Here is an 18,847-nt window from a genome sequence, read left to right on the forward strand (position 1 = left end):
CCACTGAAATGCATAAGAAGAAATGGGGTTAAAGGCAAACATGGATTTATAGATTGAAAGATGCTATTTTTCTTCTACAACGTTCAAAGCAAAGTTTATTGTTATTATGGCTGTTTTATATCTATAATTAACAGAAATTATATATTTCTAGATTTTTGAGAAGAGTGTGAAAGATGATATAATTTTAAATAAAGATTCTTAAAATAATCTATCTCTGAAACCCATTGTATTCTTTCTTATTCTTTGTGTATACTAGTCTTAAATGGCTACCAAATAATATCTATTTGCAAAGTTTAGAATAAATAAAAATTTAATTTTTTCATAAATTTATTTTGATTTTTATATTTAAACTATAATGAACATAAATAGCTACCTATTTCAAGCTCCTTTCCCTAGTAAGTATAGATACAATGTATCTGCTGTAAGATACAGTTTGAAAGACACCTTGTTAATGTACCAATCATCTGTTTTTCATCTATTGTAGCAAAAATTTAAACAAAAATGGTATGTAAAATAGTCAGTGGTGACCTACTAGTTTGCTTTGCCCATACAAGTGCCAGCAAACCTTCATGACAATACTTTCCCCTATTTTAAAATGACTCTGAAATTATACTATTTTTCTTTTTAGTTTTTCTTTACGTCTTTTGGTGCCAGGGACAGAAGTTACATCAGTATCTTTAGATTGTGGCAGAATGCACTATTAGATAAGGTAAGTGCTCATACCAGACACAGGCACTTGTTATCATAACAGTCGCCCAGTGTGTACCTGAACAGTGTGAGTTGAGAATTCTTTTTTCATTTTTCTGGAATTGATTTTGACTAGACTTTAAATTCCAAGAAGAAACTTGAAGCAAACAAAATCTATAGTTGTGACTTAAGGTATTAATTGTTATCCCCAGGGTAATCATTAAGAAAATAACTTTAGAAATATAGTAAAAGAACCATTAAAGGCATTTAAATGGTTTGCTACAACTATCTATTTAACACATAACAGTAATGGAAGAATAGAGGAGAAAAAGAGACACAACACCTAGAAAAAATAACAAAATTGCAGGCATTACATTAAATTGTTAAATGGATTAACACTTCAATCAGGAGGCAGAGATAGGCAGAATGGAAAAGACATGATCTAACTATACGTTGTATATACGAGACAAATTAGAATTAAAGGCATAAACAGATAAAATATAAAAGAATGGAAAAATATATACCATACAGACAAAAATCAAAAGAGAGCTAGAGTGTAGTAATAGCAGATAAAATAGACTTTAAGACAAAAATTAATAGAGATGAGGAAGAATGTTTTATAATAATAAAAGGATAAATCTTTCTGGAATTTGTAATAGTTACAGACTTATAGGTACTGAATAACAAATCTTAAAATACATGAAACAAAAACTGGCAGGGTTGAAGGGAGGAATAGATAATTCAACAAAATAGTTGGAGCTTTCAGTACCTCACTTTCACTGATGGACAGAATGACCAGACAGAAGATCAACAAGGAAATTGAACAAAACTGTAAGCTAACTAAAACTAAAAGACATTTATGGGACATTCCAATCAACAGAATGTACATCCTTCTCAAGTGTACATGGAACATTCTCCAGAATACACCATATGCTAGGTAATAAAACAAGACTTAATATATTTAAAAGGATTGAAATAATACAAAATATATTCTCTGACCATAATGGAATGAAGTTTGAAACCAATAACAGAAGGAAATTTGGGAAATTCACAAAACATAGATATTAAACAGAATACTCCTAAATAACCAATAGGTGAAAGAAAAAAAAACCATAAGGAAAATTAGAAAAATACTTTGAGTTAAATGAAAACAAAACCACACACACCAAAACTTATGAGAAAAAAAAAAACTTATGAGAGACAGTACTTAGAAGGGAATTTATAACTATGGATATAAACACATATATTAAAAAAGAATGATCTCAGATCTATAGCCTAACTTCCCACCATGAGGAAGAAAAAGAAGAGCAAACTAAACTAAAAAATAAATAGAAGCAAGGAAATAAAAAAAAAAAAAGATTAGAAATGAATCAAATAAAGAATGGAAAAATAGCCTAACCGGGCGGGGGCGCAGTGGATGGAACATCGGACTGGGATGTGGAGGACCCAGGTTCGAGACCCCAAGGGCGCCAGCTTGGGCGCAGGCTCATCTGGTTTGAACGAGGGCCCACCAGCTTGAACCCAAGGTTGCTGGCTCCAGCAGGGGGTTGCTCCATCTGCTGAAGGCCTGCGGTCAAGGCACATATAAGAAAGCGGTCAGTGAACAACTAAGGTGTTGCGATGCGCAACGAAAAACTGGTGATTGATGCTTCTCATCTCTCTCTGTTCCTGTCTGTCTGTCCCTGTCTATCCCTCTCTGTCTCTGTAAAAAAAAAAAAAAAAAAAAAGGAAAAATAGAAACAATCAACAGAACCAAAAGTTCTTTCTTTGAAAAGATCAACAAGATGGACAAACCTTTAGCTAAATTGACCAACAAATTAGTTAACCTAAATGAAATGAACAAAAACTTGGAAAGTCACAAACTATTGAAACTGATTCAGTGAAAGAAAATATGAATAGACTGATAACAAGAAAGAGATGGAATTAATAATAAAAAATCTAAACACAAAGACAAGCCCAGGCCCAGAGAGCTTCATTGGTGAATTCTGCCAAATGTTTACAGTAGAATTGACACTAGTCCTTCACAAAGTATTCCAAAAGTAGAACAGGAGAAAAGACTTCTCTTCCCACTCTGTGAGGCCAGTATTGCCTTAACACATTGTTGATCGTCAATTTTACGCAAAAGTTACCTCATGTCACCAGCTATTTTTTCATAATTGTCTATGAAAGTGAAACAATCTAAATAAACTTCAGTATGCTTTATTGATACATAATGAATTTAAATGAAACTTTGTACATATCTGTTACATATTATATTTTATACTTATTATATATTTTAGTAATTTTTTTGGTGTGGTATACTGTGTAGCCATCACCAACATGTAATGGTACCCAACGTTTTGCAAATATATCTGGTTTCACTGCACTTTCCTTTTGAAACACACACTTTACACATTCTAGTTGGAGTGAACACGACAAAGAACGACTTTACAATATCCTTGATATGTATGTTCAAACTGCGAGCGGTTAGAAGACAGACCAAGTATAGGCAGCTCGACACTGATTGTTTTTGTTTACGGTATCTTCGATTTTGCTGTCTCATGCTTGGAGGAGTGGGAAGAAAAGGAGTTTGCATGAGAATATAGAACGGGATGGGTTTTTTTGAACTTTGACCCTCAAGGCGAAGACACAAATATAATAATCCTGTATTACCCTGAGTTTCAAAAATTGAAATAGCTAATGCAAGTGCAAACACACATTAACTTGTGAGCCGAACAACGTTTGGGCGTGGAAACACAAGTTAATTCATGAGCAGTCAACAATTAATATCAGCCTGACCAGGCGGTGGCGCAGTGGATTGAGTGTCAGACCGGGGCGTGGAGGACCCAGGTTCGAAACCCCGAGGTCACCAGCTTGAGCGCGAACTTACCTAGTTTGAGCAAGGCTCACCAACTTGAGCTCAAGGTTGCTGGCTTGAGCAAGGGGTCATTCCGTCTGCTGTAGCCCCCGGTCAAGGCACATAGGAGAAAGCAATCAATGAAAAACTAAAGTGCCATGACAAAGAATCGATGCTTTTCATCTCTCTCCCTTCCTGTCTGTCTGTCCCTATCTGTCCCTCTCTCTGTCTCTTTCTTTGTCACCAAAAAAAACAAAAACAAAAACCAATATCAAAACCAGAGAACATCACAAAAAAACTACAATGTTTATGTTCATTATATCTATGAATATATAAATAGTCCTCAACAGAATGATGGCAAACCAAATCCAGCAACCTCAGAAAAGATTATATGCTAGAGCTAGGTGGGATTTATACAAGGTTGATTCAGCATATGAGAACCAATCAATGTAATACACTATCTTAGTAGAATAGAAGACAGAAAATACATGATCATCTCAATCAATGCAGAAAAAGTATTTGACAAAGTCCAACATCCTTTCCTGATAAAAAACAAACAAACATAAAACTAGGACTAGGAGGAAGTTTTTTTTTGTTTTTTTTAATTTTTTTTATTTATTCATTTTAGAGAGGAGAAAGAGAGACAGAGAAAGAGAGAGAGAGAGGACAGAGAGAGAGAGAAGGGGGGAGGAGCTGGAAGCATCAACTCCCATATGTGCCTTGACCAGGCAAGCGCAGGGTTTTGAACCGGCGACCTCAGCATTTCCAGGTTGATGCTTTATCCACTGCACCACTACAGGTCAGGCCAGAAGGAAGTTTTTTTGACATGATAAAGCTAACAGCTAATACTGCTCACAAAATTAGGGGATATTTTATAACTTCATATTCATTTTGAAATATCCCCAAATTTTTGTGAGCAGTATATATTTAATAGTGACAAGCTAATGCTTTCTCTCTAAGATCAGGAATAAGACAGTGGTGGCCCTTCTTGCCACTTCTGTTCAGGGAAATTAGGCAAGAAAAATAAAGGTAAAACACATCTAGTTTAAAAGTGAAGAAACAAAACTATCTCCATTGGCATATGACATATATATATAATATATGTGATATATAAGTAATTATATAATATAAAATATAAATAAATATCTGTTTAATATCTACCCTTTGTGATAGTCAATATATATATTTTTTAATTAAGTGAGGTGAGGAGGCAAAGAGACAGACTCCCGCAAGCCTTCTACCTGAGGATGCTGTGCCCATGGAGCTGCTGCTCCATTGCTCAGCAACGGAACTATGTTAGCACAGGGGCGGGGCCATGGAGCCATCCTCAGCACCGGGGTTCAGTTTGCTTAAACCATTCAAGCCATGGCTGCAAGAAGAGAAGAGAGAGAGTGAAAGAGAAAGGAGAGGGGTGGAGAAGCAAATGGTTGCTTCTCCTGTGTGCCCTGACTGGGAATAGAACCCAGGACTTCCACACGCAGGCCAATACTCTACCACTGAGCCAATCAGCCAAGGCAATATCTGTTTACTAGCTATATTTTTTTGAGAGAATCAAGGAGAGAGAGAGAGACAGGAACACGGAGCTGCTGTATGTGCAGCGATTGGGGAATCCAACCGACAGCCTCCAGCTCTGGGAGGACGCTCCAGCCGACTGAGCTATCTGGCCAGGCCTTCATTTCTTTTTTATTTTCAGAGGGACAGAGAGGAAGGGAGAGAGAGGAGAGGGGAAAAGGAAGCATTATTTGTTGTTCCACTCAGTTATGCATTCACTGCCTTTTTCCTGTGTGTGCCCTGACTCAGGATCGAACTCACAACCTTGTTGCTTTGGGACGATGCTCTTAACCAACTGAGCTAACCAGCCAGGGCCAGAATAGTTCTTATAGTATATATATTTCTAAGGAAGCCAATAAAAACCTAGTAGAACTAATATTTTCAGCAAGGTTAAGAATATATTATGAAAACACAAAAATCAATTATATTTCTATAGGCTCACAAAGAACCAGTTTATTTACAATAATATCAGAAAAGAAGAAAATACCTGTGAATAACTTTAGGGAAAGAGCTGTACAACATGCATACTGGAAGCTAATCAACATTGTAAAAGAAATTAAAGAAGACAAGTAAATGAAAAGAATCTCATGTTCACAGGCCCTGGCCTGTTGGCTCAGCGGTAGAGCGTCGGTCTGGCGTGTGGAAGTCCCAGGTTCGATTCCTGGTCAAGGGACACAGGAGAAGCACCCATCTGCTTCTCCACCCTTCCCCCTCTCCTTTCTCTCTGTCTCTCTTCCCCTCCCACAGCCAAGGCTCCACTGGAGCAAAGTTGGCCCAGCCTCAACGGAGCAACACCCCAGATGGGCAGAGCACCGCTCCCTGGTGGGCACCCCGGGTTGATCTCAGTTGGGTGCATGCGTGAGTCTGTCTGACTGCCTCTCCGCTTCTCTCTTCAGAAAAATACAAAAGAAAATAATTTCATGTTCACAGATCAGCATACTTAATATTGTTAATATGGCAGTTTCTACCCGCTCCCAACTGATTTGCAGATTAATGCAATCCCTAGCAAAAGCCCAACTGGCAGTTTTTAGAAACTTATTTTTAATTTATTGGGACAACATGGTTCACCAAACCACATAGGTTTCAAATGTACAGCTCAATATAACACCGTCTACACACCACATCATGCACCCCTACCACAAGAAAGTCCCTTTCTGTCCCCATTTTCCTCCCCTTTGCCCTTCTTCCCTGACCTCCACTGCTCCTTTCCCTCTGCCTGTTGCAACCTACTGTCTGTGTCTGTGTGTGATGTATATATACTTTTTGTCTAATCCCTTCACCTTCTTTTTTCCAGTCTCCTCAGCCTCCTCCTCTCTGACAGCTGTTCATCTGTTCCGTATGTCCATGCCTCTGTTTTTACTTTGTTCATCAGTTTTTGTGTTCATTAGATTCCACATATAAGTTAGATTATGTGGTATATGTCTTTCTCTGCCTAGTATATTGCATTTAGTATAATAATCTCCAGGTCCATCCATGTTGTTGCAAAAGGTAAGATTTCCTTCTTTTTCACAGCCACGTAGTATTCCATCATGTGTATATACCACAGCTTTTTAATCTACTCGTCTACGGATGGACACTTGAGCTGCTTCCAGATCTCGGCTATTGTAAACAATGCTGCAATAAACATGGGGGTGCATATCATCTTTTGAATTAGTGTTTCAGGATTCTTAGGATATATTCCCAGAACTGGGGGAGCTGGGTCAAAAGGCAGTTTGATTTTTAATTTTTTGAGGAACTGCCATACTGTTTTCCACAGTGGCTGCACCAGTCTGCATTCCCACCAGCAGCGCAGGAGGGTTCCCTTTTCTCCACATCCTCACCAGCCTTGTTGTTTGTTGACTTGTTAATGAGAACCATTCTGGCAGGTGTGAGGTGATATCTCATTGTGGTTTTAATTTATATCTCTCTGATGATTAGTGACGTTAAGCATTTTTTCATATGCCTGTTGGCCATCTGTATGTCTACTTTGGAGAAGTGCCCATTTTTTAATTGCATTGTTTGTCTTCCTGGTGTTGAGTTTTGTAAGTTCTTTATAAATTTTGGTTATTAACACCTCGTCAGATATATTGGTGAATATGTTGTTCCATACAGTGAGTTATGTTTTCATTCTGTTGATGGTTTCTTTTGCTGTGCAAAGGCTTTTTAGTCTGATGTAGTCCTATTTGTTTTTATTTCTTTTCTTCATTTCACTTGTCTGAGAAGATGTATCTGCAAAAATATTGCTATGGGAGATGTCTGAGATTTTACTGCCTGTGTTTTCTTCTAGGGTTTTATGGTTTCATGACTTACATTTAAGTCTTCATCAATTTTGAGTTTATTCTTGTATATGGTGTAAGTTGGTGGTCTAGTTTCATTTTTTGCATGTACCTGTCCAATTTTCCCAGCACCATTTATTGAAGAGACTATCTTTGCTCCATTGTATATACTCTTGGCTCCTTTGTCAAATATTAATTGATCATAAAGGTGTGGGTTTATTTCTGGGTTTCAACTGGCATTTTTGTAGAAATTGACAATTGTATCCTAAAATTCATATGGAAATGCATGGTATCCAGAATAGCCAAAACCATCTTGCTAAAGAAGAATCAAGTTCGATAAATTAGTTTTCCTTAGAGCTGCCATTACAAGATGCCACAGACTTGACTGAGTTGTTTAAACAACAGAGATTTATTTTCACAGTTTGGAGGCTCGAAGTCCAAGATGACGGTGCCAGCAGGGTGCATTTCTGGTGTGACCACTCGCATTGGCTCGCAGCCTTCTCACTGTGCCCTCACATGGCTTTTCCTCTGTTTATGCATGCTCCTGGTGTCTTTTCCTCATTTTATATAAACACCCGTCCTATGACATTAGGGCCTCACTCATGTGATCTCTGTCTTAGTCAGCTCAGCCTGCCATAACAAAATGCCATAGACTTGGTGGCTTAAACATCAGAAATTTATTTTCTTATAGTTCTGGAGTCTGGAAGTCTGAGGTCAGGATGCGACATGGTTGGGTTCTGGTGAGAACACTTTCTGACTTACAGGTGGCTGCCCTCTTGCTGTCACCTGACATGGGGAAAGAGAGAGAGAGGAAGGAAACAAACTCTCTGTTGTCTTTATATATGGCACTAATCCCACCCTCAGTCACCCATCTAAACTTAATTACCCCCCAAATGCCTCATCTCCAAATACCATCACATTGGGAGTTAGAGCTTCAACATATAAAATTTGAGGAGCACAATTCAGTCCATAACCATCTCATTTAACCTTAATTTCCCCCTTAAAGTTCATATCTCCAAGTATAGTCAAATTGGAGCTTAGGGCTTCAATGTGTGAATTTTGGGGGATATAGTTCAGTTCATTACATTGGAGGACTTGCATTTTTTTTTTTTTTCTGAAGCAGGAAACGGGGAGAGACAGTCAGACAGACTCCCGCATGCGCCCGACCGGGATCCACCCGGCACGCCCACCAGGGGTGAAGCTCTGCCCCTCCGGGGAGGGGGGGGTCACTCTGTTGCGACCAGAGCCACTCCAGCGCCTGGAGCAGAGGCCAAGGAGCCATCCCCAGCGCCTGGGCCATCTTTGCTCCAATGGGGCCTCAGCTGCGGGAGCGGAAGAGAGAGACAGAGAGGAAGGAGAGGGGGAGGGGTGGAGAAGCAGATGGGCACTTCTCCTGTGTGCCCTGGCCGGGAATCGAACCCGGGACTTCTGCACGCCAGGCTGACGCTCTACCACTGAGCCAGCCAGCCAGGGCTGGACTTACATTTCTTGATTCCAGTGTTTACTACAAAGCTGCAGTAATCAAGGCATAAATTTACTGGTGTAAATGTAGACATATAAATTAATGGAATAGAATTGAGAATCCAGAAATGGAATCTTATAGACATCAAACATAAATTGACTTTTGACAAGGGGGCCAAAACAATTTAAAGGGGAAAGAATAATTTTTTCACTAATTGGTGCTGGAGCAATTAGATATCCACATTTTAAAAGAATGAATTTTGATCCCTACTTTGTACCATATACAAAATGTTACTCAAAATGGATCACAGACCTAAATGTATAATCTTAAAGTATTAAAACTTCAGCAGAAATTGTAGGTATAAATCCTCATAATGTTTGGATGAGTCAGTGGTTTCTTGGATATGACACCAAAAGCTCAAGTGACAAAATAGAATATAAATTAGACTTCATCAAAATGAAAAACAAACAAACACTTTTACGTTTGAAAGAGTCCATGAAGAAAATGAAAGACAGCTCATGGATTGGGAGAAAATACTTACAAATTATATATCTGATAAGGTATTTGTATTCAAAATAAATAAAGGATTCTTACAACTCAACAAGAAAAAGGCAAATAACCCATTAAAAGATGGGCAAAGGACTTGTATAGTCATTTCTTCAAAGAAAAAATGATCCATAAGCTCAGGAAAAGATGCTCCATGTCAGTAGCCACTAGGGAATCACCAATCAGAACCACAGGGGTACCACGGCACACTCACTGGGATGGCTAAAGGAAAAAGACATTAGGAAATGCTGATGAGGGACAAGAAACATCTCACTGGCCCATAGATTGTTTTAATTCTCTCACTACATGAAACTCAGCCTTTTATTATGGGGTATCCTCCTTGCTCTTAATTTTGATTTGTTTCATGATCACTTTTGAATAAGCAGTTTGCTTTTTAAGAAAATTTGGTACCTAAAAAAAATCATAAAAGAAATGTTGTTGAGGATGTGGATAAAGTGGAGCCCTCATACATTGCTAGTGGGATTGTAAAACTCTGAAAACTATGAAAAACAGTTTGGCAGTTTCTCAAAATGTTAAACATAGAGTTACTATATGACTCTACAATTGCACTTCTAGGTTTATGTGCAAGAGAATTGAAGACATCTTGGGGTGGTGAACAGACAATGACATACTGTACACCAGGGGTCCCCAAACTTTTTACACAGGGGGCTAGTTCACTGTCCTTCAGACCGTTGGAGGGCCGGACTATTAAAAAACTATGAACAAATCCCTATGCACACTGCACCTATCTTATTTTAAAGTAAAAAAACAAAATGGGAACAAATACAATATTTAAAATAAAGAACAAGTAAATTTAAATCAAGAAACTGACCAGTATTTCAATGGGAACTATGGGCCTGCTTTTGGCTAATGAAGATGATCAATGTGCTCCTCTCACTGACCACCAATGAAAGAGGTGCCCCTTCCAGAAGTGCGGCAGGGGCCGGATAAATGGCCTCAGGGGGCCGCATGTGGCCCGCGGGCCGTAGTTTGGGGACCTCTGCTGTACACAGTTGATATATTGTAGAACTGTGCACCTGAACCCTGTCAATTTTATTAACCAACGTCACCCCAATAAATTCAGTAATAATAATAAAAAAGAAAACATGTTCATCAGAAACTTGCACTGGAATGTTCACAACATTTTACATAATAGCCCAAAGTGGAAACATCCAAAATGTCCATCAACTGATGAATGAATAAACAAAATGTATAGTCCTACAGTGAAATACCATTCAGCTGTAGAAAGGAGTAAAGTAGTGATACATGTTACAACAGAGGTGAAACTTGAAACATTATGCTATGTGAAAAAAGCCAGCCCTAAAGAAAACATTATATGATTCTCTTTTTATGAAATTTTCAGAAGAGGCAATTGCATAGAAATTGAAAAAAAATTGTTGCCTGGGGAGGGAGGAATGAGGAATGACTGCTGATGAATTTGGTTATCTTTTGGGTCAATGATAATGTTCTAAAATTAGTGGTGATAGCTGTACAACTCTGGATATGCTAAAAACTTATGAATTGTAGACTGTAAATAGTGAATTTTATGTTAGTGAATTATAGCTCAATAGAGCTATTATTTTAAAGAATGGCTTGGGGGCAGAGTCGAGATGTCCAGCTAATAAGAAAGGCCCCTGCTTTGTAGTGGAAGCTTATCGTGACTGGTCTGAACTTTCTTTTCCTCTTCCCTCCCTCACTGCCCAGCTAGCCCCTCACTGGAGTGGACCAATTCTTTCTCCGGGGGCTCGGGAATCGGGTTGAATGGCTTTTGAACTTTCTGGCAGCGTTTGGGGGTTGTGGGGAGCAGGGTCTTCCCCTACTAGGATGCTTTCATTATCTGAAAGTGCGTAGGACGCACAGAATTGGCCTGAAAGTCCGGACAGGGAGGGGAGTGCGGAGAGAAGCGGGTGGAGGTGGGGGAGCTTGCCGAACCCTGCGGGTTTTCCCTCCTTGAATGAATAGACGAGGATGGCAGGGACTCTCCAAATGCAAACCCTTAGTACAGTACCTTGAATCTTGGCATTTGGGCGCCTGGCCTCCCCGGGACTCCCTAGCACAGGCTCCTGGCCTGGAGGATGCTCAGGACCCCGGGCTCGCGGGTGCTGGGACCCGCGGGGCCTGGCAGACACTCGCGACAGTCTGGAGCCGCTGCACAGAGGATGTGCGGGCCCCACAACTCCACGCCGCACTTCCAGGTAGTGTTGCGGGAAGCTTCCTACCTTCCACTACAGGCCCGCTACGTTCCGAAGCATTGTTATAATTACAGTGGCTACTCTTACTGTCAGGGAGTGAAAACAAGTGTTGCCCTAGTGTCCTGGTGAACCCTGTCCCTCACTGCCAAGTTTTTCCGAGTGCCCTGGGGATCCCCCAGGTCACTCCCTCAGTCTCGGGTATGCCCTGGTTCTCTGCCTTCCCCAAATCAGATTTGCACTAATCACAGAGTAAATTGGAATGAAAGCGGATGCCTCCAGGGAGGTCATAAAGTTCAGGTTTACAGATGAGCCACGGGAGAAACTGGGATCTGAACTTTTATGTAAAAAAGCAAAAAGCCCTTTGAAGTGGGAGAAAGGGAATTCTAGGAAACTTCTGAGGCCGTCCTAGTTGAGCAACGCTGCATTGGCAAGCTGGGAGTAAAATCGAATCCTCTGTGCAAAGATCCTGACCGGACCTGTGTTCTTGAGGCGTGCATGAGGAGTGCCACTATCTTTACTGCAGTTATACCTTTCAAATTTGGGGGTAACTTATCTACCTTTAATATTAAACATGCAACTATTTTAAGGGAACACTATACTTTTGTTTTAATAAACAGAATGGTGACCGTTTCTATTCTATGCTAAGACAAAAATCAATGTTTTAATGTATACTGTTTGTTAAATACTATAGAGAACTTAATGAAAATTGAAAGATGTCAGTTTTAAAACTGTCCCAACTGAAATTTTAAACGTTGTAGAATTCACCCAGAAAAAGGAACTAGCAAACAAAAACAAAACTACCCTTCCCGTATGCTCCTAGAGATCATTGATGAACAATTTTTTAAAACATACTAATATCTGTACCAGTAATAGCAAATCTCACTTATTAGGTATTAGATGCCTGGCACAGTGCTAGGTGCTTGGTTTCATTTTAGTAGTGTATGTAATTTTATTTTATTTATTTATTTTATTTTATTTTTACTTGTTTTTCTGAAGCTGGACACAGTCAGACAGACTCCCGCATGCGCCCAACCAGGATCCACCCAGCACGCCCACCAGGGGCGACGCTCTGCCCTCCAGGGAGCGATGCTCTGCCCCTCCGTGGGGTCACTCTGTTGCGACCAGAGCCACTCTAGCACCTGGGGCAGAGGCCAAGGAGCCATCCCCAGCGCCGGGGCCATCTGTGCTCCAATGGAGCCTTGGCTGTGGGAGGGGAAGAGAGAGACAGAGAGGAAGGAGGGGGGGAGGGGTGGAGAAGCAAATGGGCGCTTCTTCTGTGTGCCCTGGCGGGGAATCGAACCCGAGACCTCTGCACGCCAGGCCGACGCTCTACCACTGAGCCAACTGGCCAGGGCCAGTAGTGTATGTAATTTTAAAAGCCTCCGTTGCCTTGTAGTTTTGAAAGTGATAAAGTCATATTGGGTTAGATTTTTAAAATCTTTTGTAATATTATTACAAAAAAGAAAGAAAAAAGCAAAATCTATAAAGTACACAGCGTAACTGGAGTTACATGAAACAACATAAGTAATTTGAATAATAGGTATATATAGTCAAAATATTACTAGGGAATTTAAGTTCAGAATATTCATGTTTACTTGTAATTAGGGACTCTGAGAGTAGAAGTAAATCTATTTTACTTTGCATACTTCTTACAAGAGAGGGCCTTAAAAACAAAGCAAATTAATCTAGAAAAAGATTATTCAATGAAGGAAAATACAAAAAATTATTTAAAAATTGTATGTGTGTGTGTGCGCATTTATTTTTGCAATAAAATAAATCCACGAGAGTGGAAAAAAGATGGAGGCAAATATGGTGGCTTCAAGATAGAGGCTTTTAAAGGTACACTTTTTTCATTCCTAAGCTTCCTCTGATGCATTGCTTCTGACAGGGTAGTTCATTGCAGGTATCTGACTGAGCTTACTATGGCATTCAAGCAGTCATTTATAGCACTTACGCTTAGTTAACAACCTTTTTAAGTTTAGCACTCTTTTTCTGGACATTGAGGTATCTGGGATTTGTGAGACCAGAGGATAGTGGCAGCTCCATTCATTGATACAAACAATTGATGTTTTCTGTCTTTTCTAAAGAACTATGCAACCATGGTTTAAAAGAAGTCTCTAGGCCCTTAGTGTAAGCCCCGCCCCACTTCTGTGTTCTATACCAGAGCCAAACAATCTTGCCACCTGTTTTTTGTATAGCTCGCAAAGTAGGAGTGGATTTACATTTTAAAATGATTTTATAAAAAGTCAATAGAAGGATAATATTTTATGACATAATTATATGAAATTCAAGTTCCAGTGTCCAATAATAACTTTTTACTGTTTATGTATTGTCCTCGGCTCCTTTCACACTGCAACAAGCGGAGCTGAGGAGTTGCAACAGGGACCCAGTAGCCCACAAAACTTAAATTTTTTACTACATGGCCTTTTACAGAAACAGTTTTTTAACCTCTAAACAATACTATAACCAAATTTATCTCTTTTTAAAACTGTATACCTGTTAATATTACTTTCCTGTTTAATACCCATTTCCCTTAGAATAAAAATCTAAAAGTTTTGTATAGAGACGAGCCTACCACTCCAGCCTCGTCTCAGTACACCTTCCCTGATCTTCTTAAATGTTTTGCCTTTCTTTTTTTCTTTTCTCTTTCTTTCCTTCCTGCACTAGGTTTTCAAACATAATCTTTTCACCTGTGCCCAACCCGGATCCACCCGGCATGCCCACCAGGTGGTGATGCTAGACATCCTCCCCACCCTCCCGCCCTGGGGCGTTGCTCCGCTGCAGTCGGAGCCATTCTAGCGCCTGAGGCGGAGGTCATGGAGCCATCCTCAGTGCCCAGGCCAACTTTGCTCCCATGGAGTCTTGGCTACAGGAGGGGACAAGAGAGAGACAGAGAGAAAAGAGAGGGGAAAGGATGGAGAAGCAGATGGGTACTTCTCCTGTGTGCTCTGGTCGGGAATCGAACCTGGGGCCTCCACATGCCGGGCCTACCACACTCTACCACTGAGCCAACTGGCCACGGCCTTTTTCTGCCTCTTTTTAACACTCTAATCTGTCCTTTAAGTTGTTAACAAAATAGTAGTAGTTTTAAGTGTATGTTTTATTTATTTTATTGAGGTAACATCAGTCAATAGCATTATATAAATTTCAGGTGTACAACATTATAATTTTATGTTAGCATACTCCATTGTGTGCTTAGCACCAAAAACATTTCCTTCTGTTAACATTAGGTTTGGCCCTCTTTACCCATTTTGCCCTACTCCCACCCCTTTTCCCTTTGGTAACCACCTTTCTGTTGTCTCTACGAGTTTGTTCTGTTTCGTTAGTTTATTACTTTTTTTGTTTTACATTTCACATATGAGTGAAATCGGGTAGTTTTTGTCCTTTTCAATCTGACTTACTTCATTCAGTATGATAGCCTCACAATCCATCCATGTTGTTGCAAATGATTCTTTATATAGAAAACCCTAAAGACTCCACCAAAATACTATTAGAAATAATAAACAAATATATTAAAGTTGCAGGATACAAAATTAACATTTAAAATCCACTGTGTTTCTATATACTAATGATGAAATTTCAGAAGAATAAATGAAAACAAACCCAATTTTATTTGCATTTGCAACAAAAAGAATAAAATATCTAAGAATAAACTTAACAGAGGATGTGAAGGACCTATAAACTGAAAGCCACAAGGTATTATTATTATTATTATTATTTTTGTATTTTTCTGAAGCTGGAAACAGGGAGGCAGTCAGACAGACTCCTGCATGCGCCCGACCGGGATCCACCTGGCATGCCCACCAGGGGGCGATGCTCTGCCCATCTGGGGCGTCACTCTGTTGCAACCAGAGCTATTCTAGCACCTGAGGCAGAGGTCGTAGAGCCATCCTCAGCGCCCGGGCCAACTTTGCTCCAATGGAGCCTTGGCTGCAGGAGGGGAAGAGAGAGACAGAGAGGAAGGGAGGGGGAGAGGTGGAGAAGCAAATGGGCGCTTCTCCTGTGTGCCCTGGCCGGGAATCGAACCCGGGATTTCTGTATGCCAGGCTGACGCTCTACCGCTGAGCCAACCGGCCAGGGCCCACAGGTATTATTAAAAGAAATTGGGCCCTGGCCGGTTGGCTCAGCGGTAGAGCGTCGGCCTAGCGTGCGGAGGACCCGGGTTCGATTCCCGGCCAGGGCACACAGGAGAAGCGCCCATTTGCTTCTCCACCCCTCCGCCGCGCTTTCCTCTCTCTCTCTTCCCCTCCCGCAGCCAAGGCTCCATTGGAGCAAAGATGGCCCGGGCGCTGGGGATGGCTCTGTGGCTTCTGCCCCAGGCGCTAGAGTGGCTCTGGTCGCAACATGGCGACGCCCAGGATGGGCAGATTATTGCCCCCTGGTGGGCAGAGCGTCGCCCCATGGTGGGCGTGCCAGGTGGATCCCGGTCGGGCGCATGCGGGAGTCTGTCTGACTGTCTCTCCCCATTTCCAGCTTCAGAAAAAATGAAAAAAAAAAAAAAAGAAATTGAAGAAGACACAAAGAAATGGAAAGATATTCCATGTTCATGGATTGGAAGAATCAACATAGTTAAAATTGCCCTATTACCCAAAGCAATACAGAGATTTAATGCAGTTCCCTTCAAAATTTTAAAAAGAAATAGAGCAAAAATTATCAGATTTGTATAGAACCACAAAAGGTCCCAAATAGCCAAAGTAATCCTGAGAAAAAGAGAAAAAAGCTCGTACTCTCACACTCCCTGACTTTGAAATATATTCCTTTTATTTTTATGGCTAAAAACTATTCCATTGTTTAGATGTACCACATCTTTATCTGCTCATCTATCTGTAAATGGACACTTACAATAATGTTGTGATGAATACAGGGGTACATATATCTTTTTGAATTAGTAAGTATTTTTATATTCCTTGGATAAATACCCACAAAAAGTTTATCTTTTAAAAACACAATTCTGAACTTTCTCCTTTTCTATGTGAAACTGGTAGGTGGTGGTTTATATTTTGGCAGTGGAGACCCCCTATTGTTTAGCATGACATGTGGGGCCTTCATGAGGCAGCTGCTGCCCCTTCCCCACTGACTCAGCTCTTCTCCTTTCCTCACTTCTGCCGGCGCCAGCGTCAGTAAAGATGACCTGGCTCGTCAGGCTGCTGCACTCCTCCGCACGCCTGCATCTGCCATAAAAGTGCTTGTCTCACTCGATCTTTCAACAGCATTTCACACTACTGCACACCCCTCTATTTTGCAACACCTTCTTTCCTTGATTTCCACAGCATTCCTCCTGGAATTCCCTCTTACCTTTTTGGTATTTCCTTCATTCTTTTTTGCTGGCCACTCCTCTTCTACTCAGCCATTGCATGCCAGGCTCTTTTTTTTTTTTTTTTTTTTTTTTTAGTAACTTGTACACATTTAAAAAAAATTGATTTTAGAGAGCTAGAGAAAGAGAGGGAAAGCATTCCTTTTGTTGATCCACTTAGTCGTGCATTCATCGGTGGCTTCTTATACATGACCTAAGTGGAGATTGAACCTGCACCTTGGTGTTTTAGGATGATGCTCCAGCAGACTGAGCTAACCAGCCAGGGCTGGCCAGGCTTTCTTGAGGCTCAGTCTTAGGTTCTATTTGCCCTCTTAAGCCTATTCTGCATTTAGCTCTGTTCTATATACCAGTGGTTTACTACAAGAACTTTTATAATTAGCGAAAGTATATACAAATTATTTACAGCAAAGTTAATGTACATTTTCCTCATAGCTGTTTGACTACCATAGTAGAATAAGGATATCTAGCTACAGTTTCAGTCCGTGAGAACTACCATATGTCAAAAGCACTAGTTTTTAGACAGTGGCAGCCAGCCCCCCTCGGCCCCTCCCCCTGGGTGCTTTCTTCAGTTTGAGTGAGTGTCATTCTCCACTGTCTCTCTGGCCCCTATTCTGTTGTTGTCTAAAATGATTAGATCTTTGCAACACTCCCCCCAAAAGGTTGATCTTTTCAGTTCATTAGTAGCATTTATCATGTCTGCAGACCTTACTAAATCAAATGGAGCAACTAGGTAGAATTTCCGGCAACCTTTGATTCATTTAGAAGAAAATTTTTCTTCTGGGAAGTAAATTGGAATTATTAGATGAGACTCTCTATAGTGTTTCTTATAATCCATGTCCCTGACAGGAAATATTCTGAATAAAGTAAAAACTATTTTTAAAGGAAAGAATTACTGAGTAATCATGATGTAAACTTCCCATGATGAAATATGTGCTATGTGTTTATTAGAATTGCTCCATTTGAATGGCTCACTCTTCCTGCTAATTCCTTACATTCCGTTTATTACACTCAGGAGATTCAGTCTTTGATACCTGTAAAGGGTTAATGCAGGAGTCTGCTGGGGCAGCTACATCAGTTCTGAAGATGGTACATGAAGAAGGAATAATGACATTATTAGAATTGAATAGAAAGTATGAGCATGGAGAAGAAAATTTAACCGTTAATATATTTAATTTTAAAATGAGATTAATATTGCAACAGGCATTTTCTATAATTGAGCATAAGCAAGATAGTTTCATTTGCATCTTATTGTTTCTAATCAGAAAAATTGGGAACTGTCCCTTTAATGAAACCCTGTTTACCTATCTCTTCTAGTAGGTGTGGCTTAGGAACCTGTAGAGTGAGGTATAACTTCCAATTCTGCATTCTGACCTGCCACCTTGGAAAGAATGCTGATACTACAAACCAGGAAGTGACAAATAATGTGCTTTAAACTACAATACAACTTGTCTTTTATAATGAAAAGCTTCTCATACCAAACTAGAAGATTGAAGCAGTGATTTTACATAAGTGTCATTAAATATTTGGAACTCTGTTGTGGAATAATACTTAGAATACAAAGCTTTCTGGGCCAGAAATTGATCTTCTGACTTTTGAGCCTTATCTGATTACCTTGGTTCATCTTTATTTTGTTAAAGTACTCTGCAGGCTGAAACGGGGAGACTCCACTGTTTGCAGGTAGGTGCTCAGTCTTTGTGTAAAATTGAGGTTGTTTTTAAAGGTTACTTAATCTCATTTCTGCTGCTGATTATTGAAAGAACAGTGAGTATCAGCCTGGATAGGTTTGAATGTTTGAATATTCAGCATGACTGTAAATAACCACATTTTTGTGACTTCTAGCCAACTTTGAAGAAAGTGTCATTTTTAACAAATTAGCAAATCTATAAGCTGGTGAGTTGTGAGTTCCATTTTGTTTTACATTAACCTTTTATATACATTTTAAAAAGCTAATAGGTTAAAAAATATTGAGATTACCATGCTATTAATGTCCTGATAGTATTCAAT

At 40.0% G+C, this 18,847-nt stretch overlaps 1 protein-coding gene across 2 annotated transcripts in view; it reads left to right on the forward strand.

The window, feature by feature from the left end:
- Positions 1-18,847, forward strand: part of GRAMD1C (GRAM domain containing 1C) — a 110,506-nt gene that overhangs the window by 40,348 nt on the left and 51,311 nt on the right. The window contains exon 6 of one of the 2 annotated variants that reach the window (XM_066241392.1): positions 629-709. In XM_066241392.1, the coding sequence (XP_066097489.1) occupies positions 629-709 (81 nt within the window). Of the gene's footprint in view, positions 1-628; positions 710-18,204; positions 18,521-18,847 lie in introns of those variants that run through there. The other variant, XM_066241391.1, reaches the window with a different exon arrangement.

This window comes from Saccopteryx bilineata, chromosome 8 (genome assembly GCF_036850765.1).
Source record: "Saccopteryx bilineata isolate mSacBil1 chromosome 8, mSacBil1_pri_phased_curated, whole genome shotgun sequence".
Classification (NCBI taxonomy): domain Eukaryota; kingdom Metazoa; phylum Chordata; class Mammalia; order Chiroptera; family Emballonuridae; genus Saccopteryx; species Saccopteryx bilineata.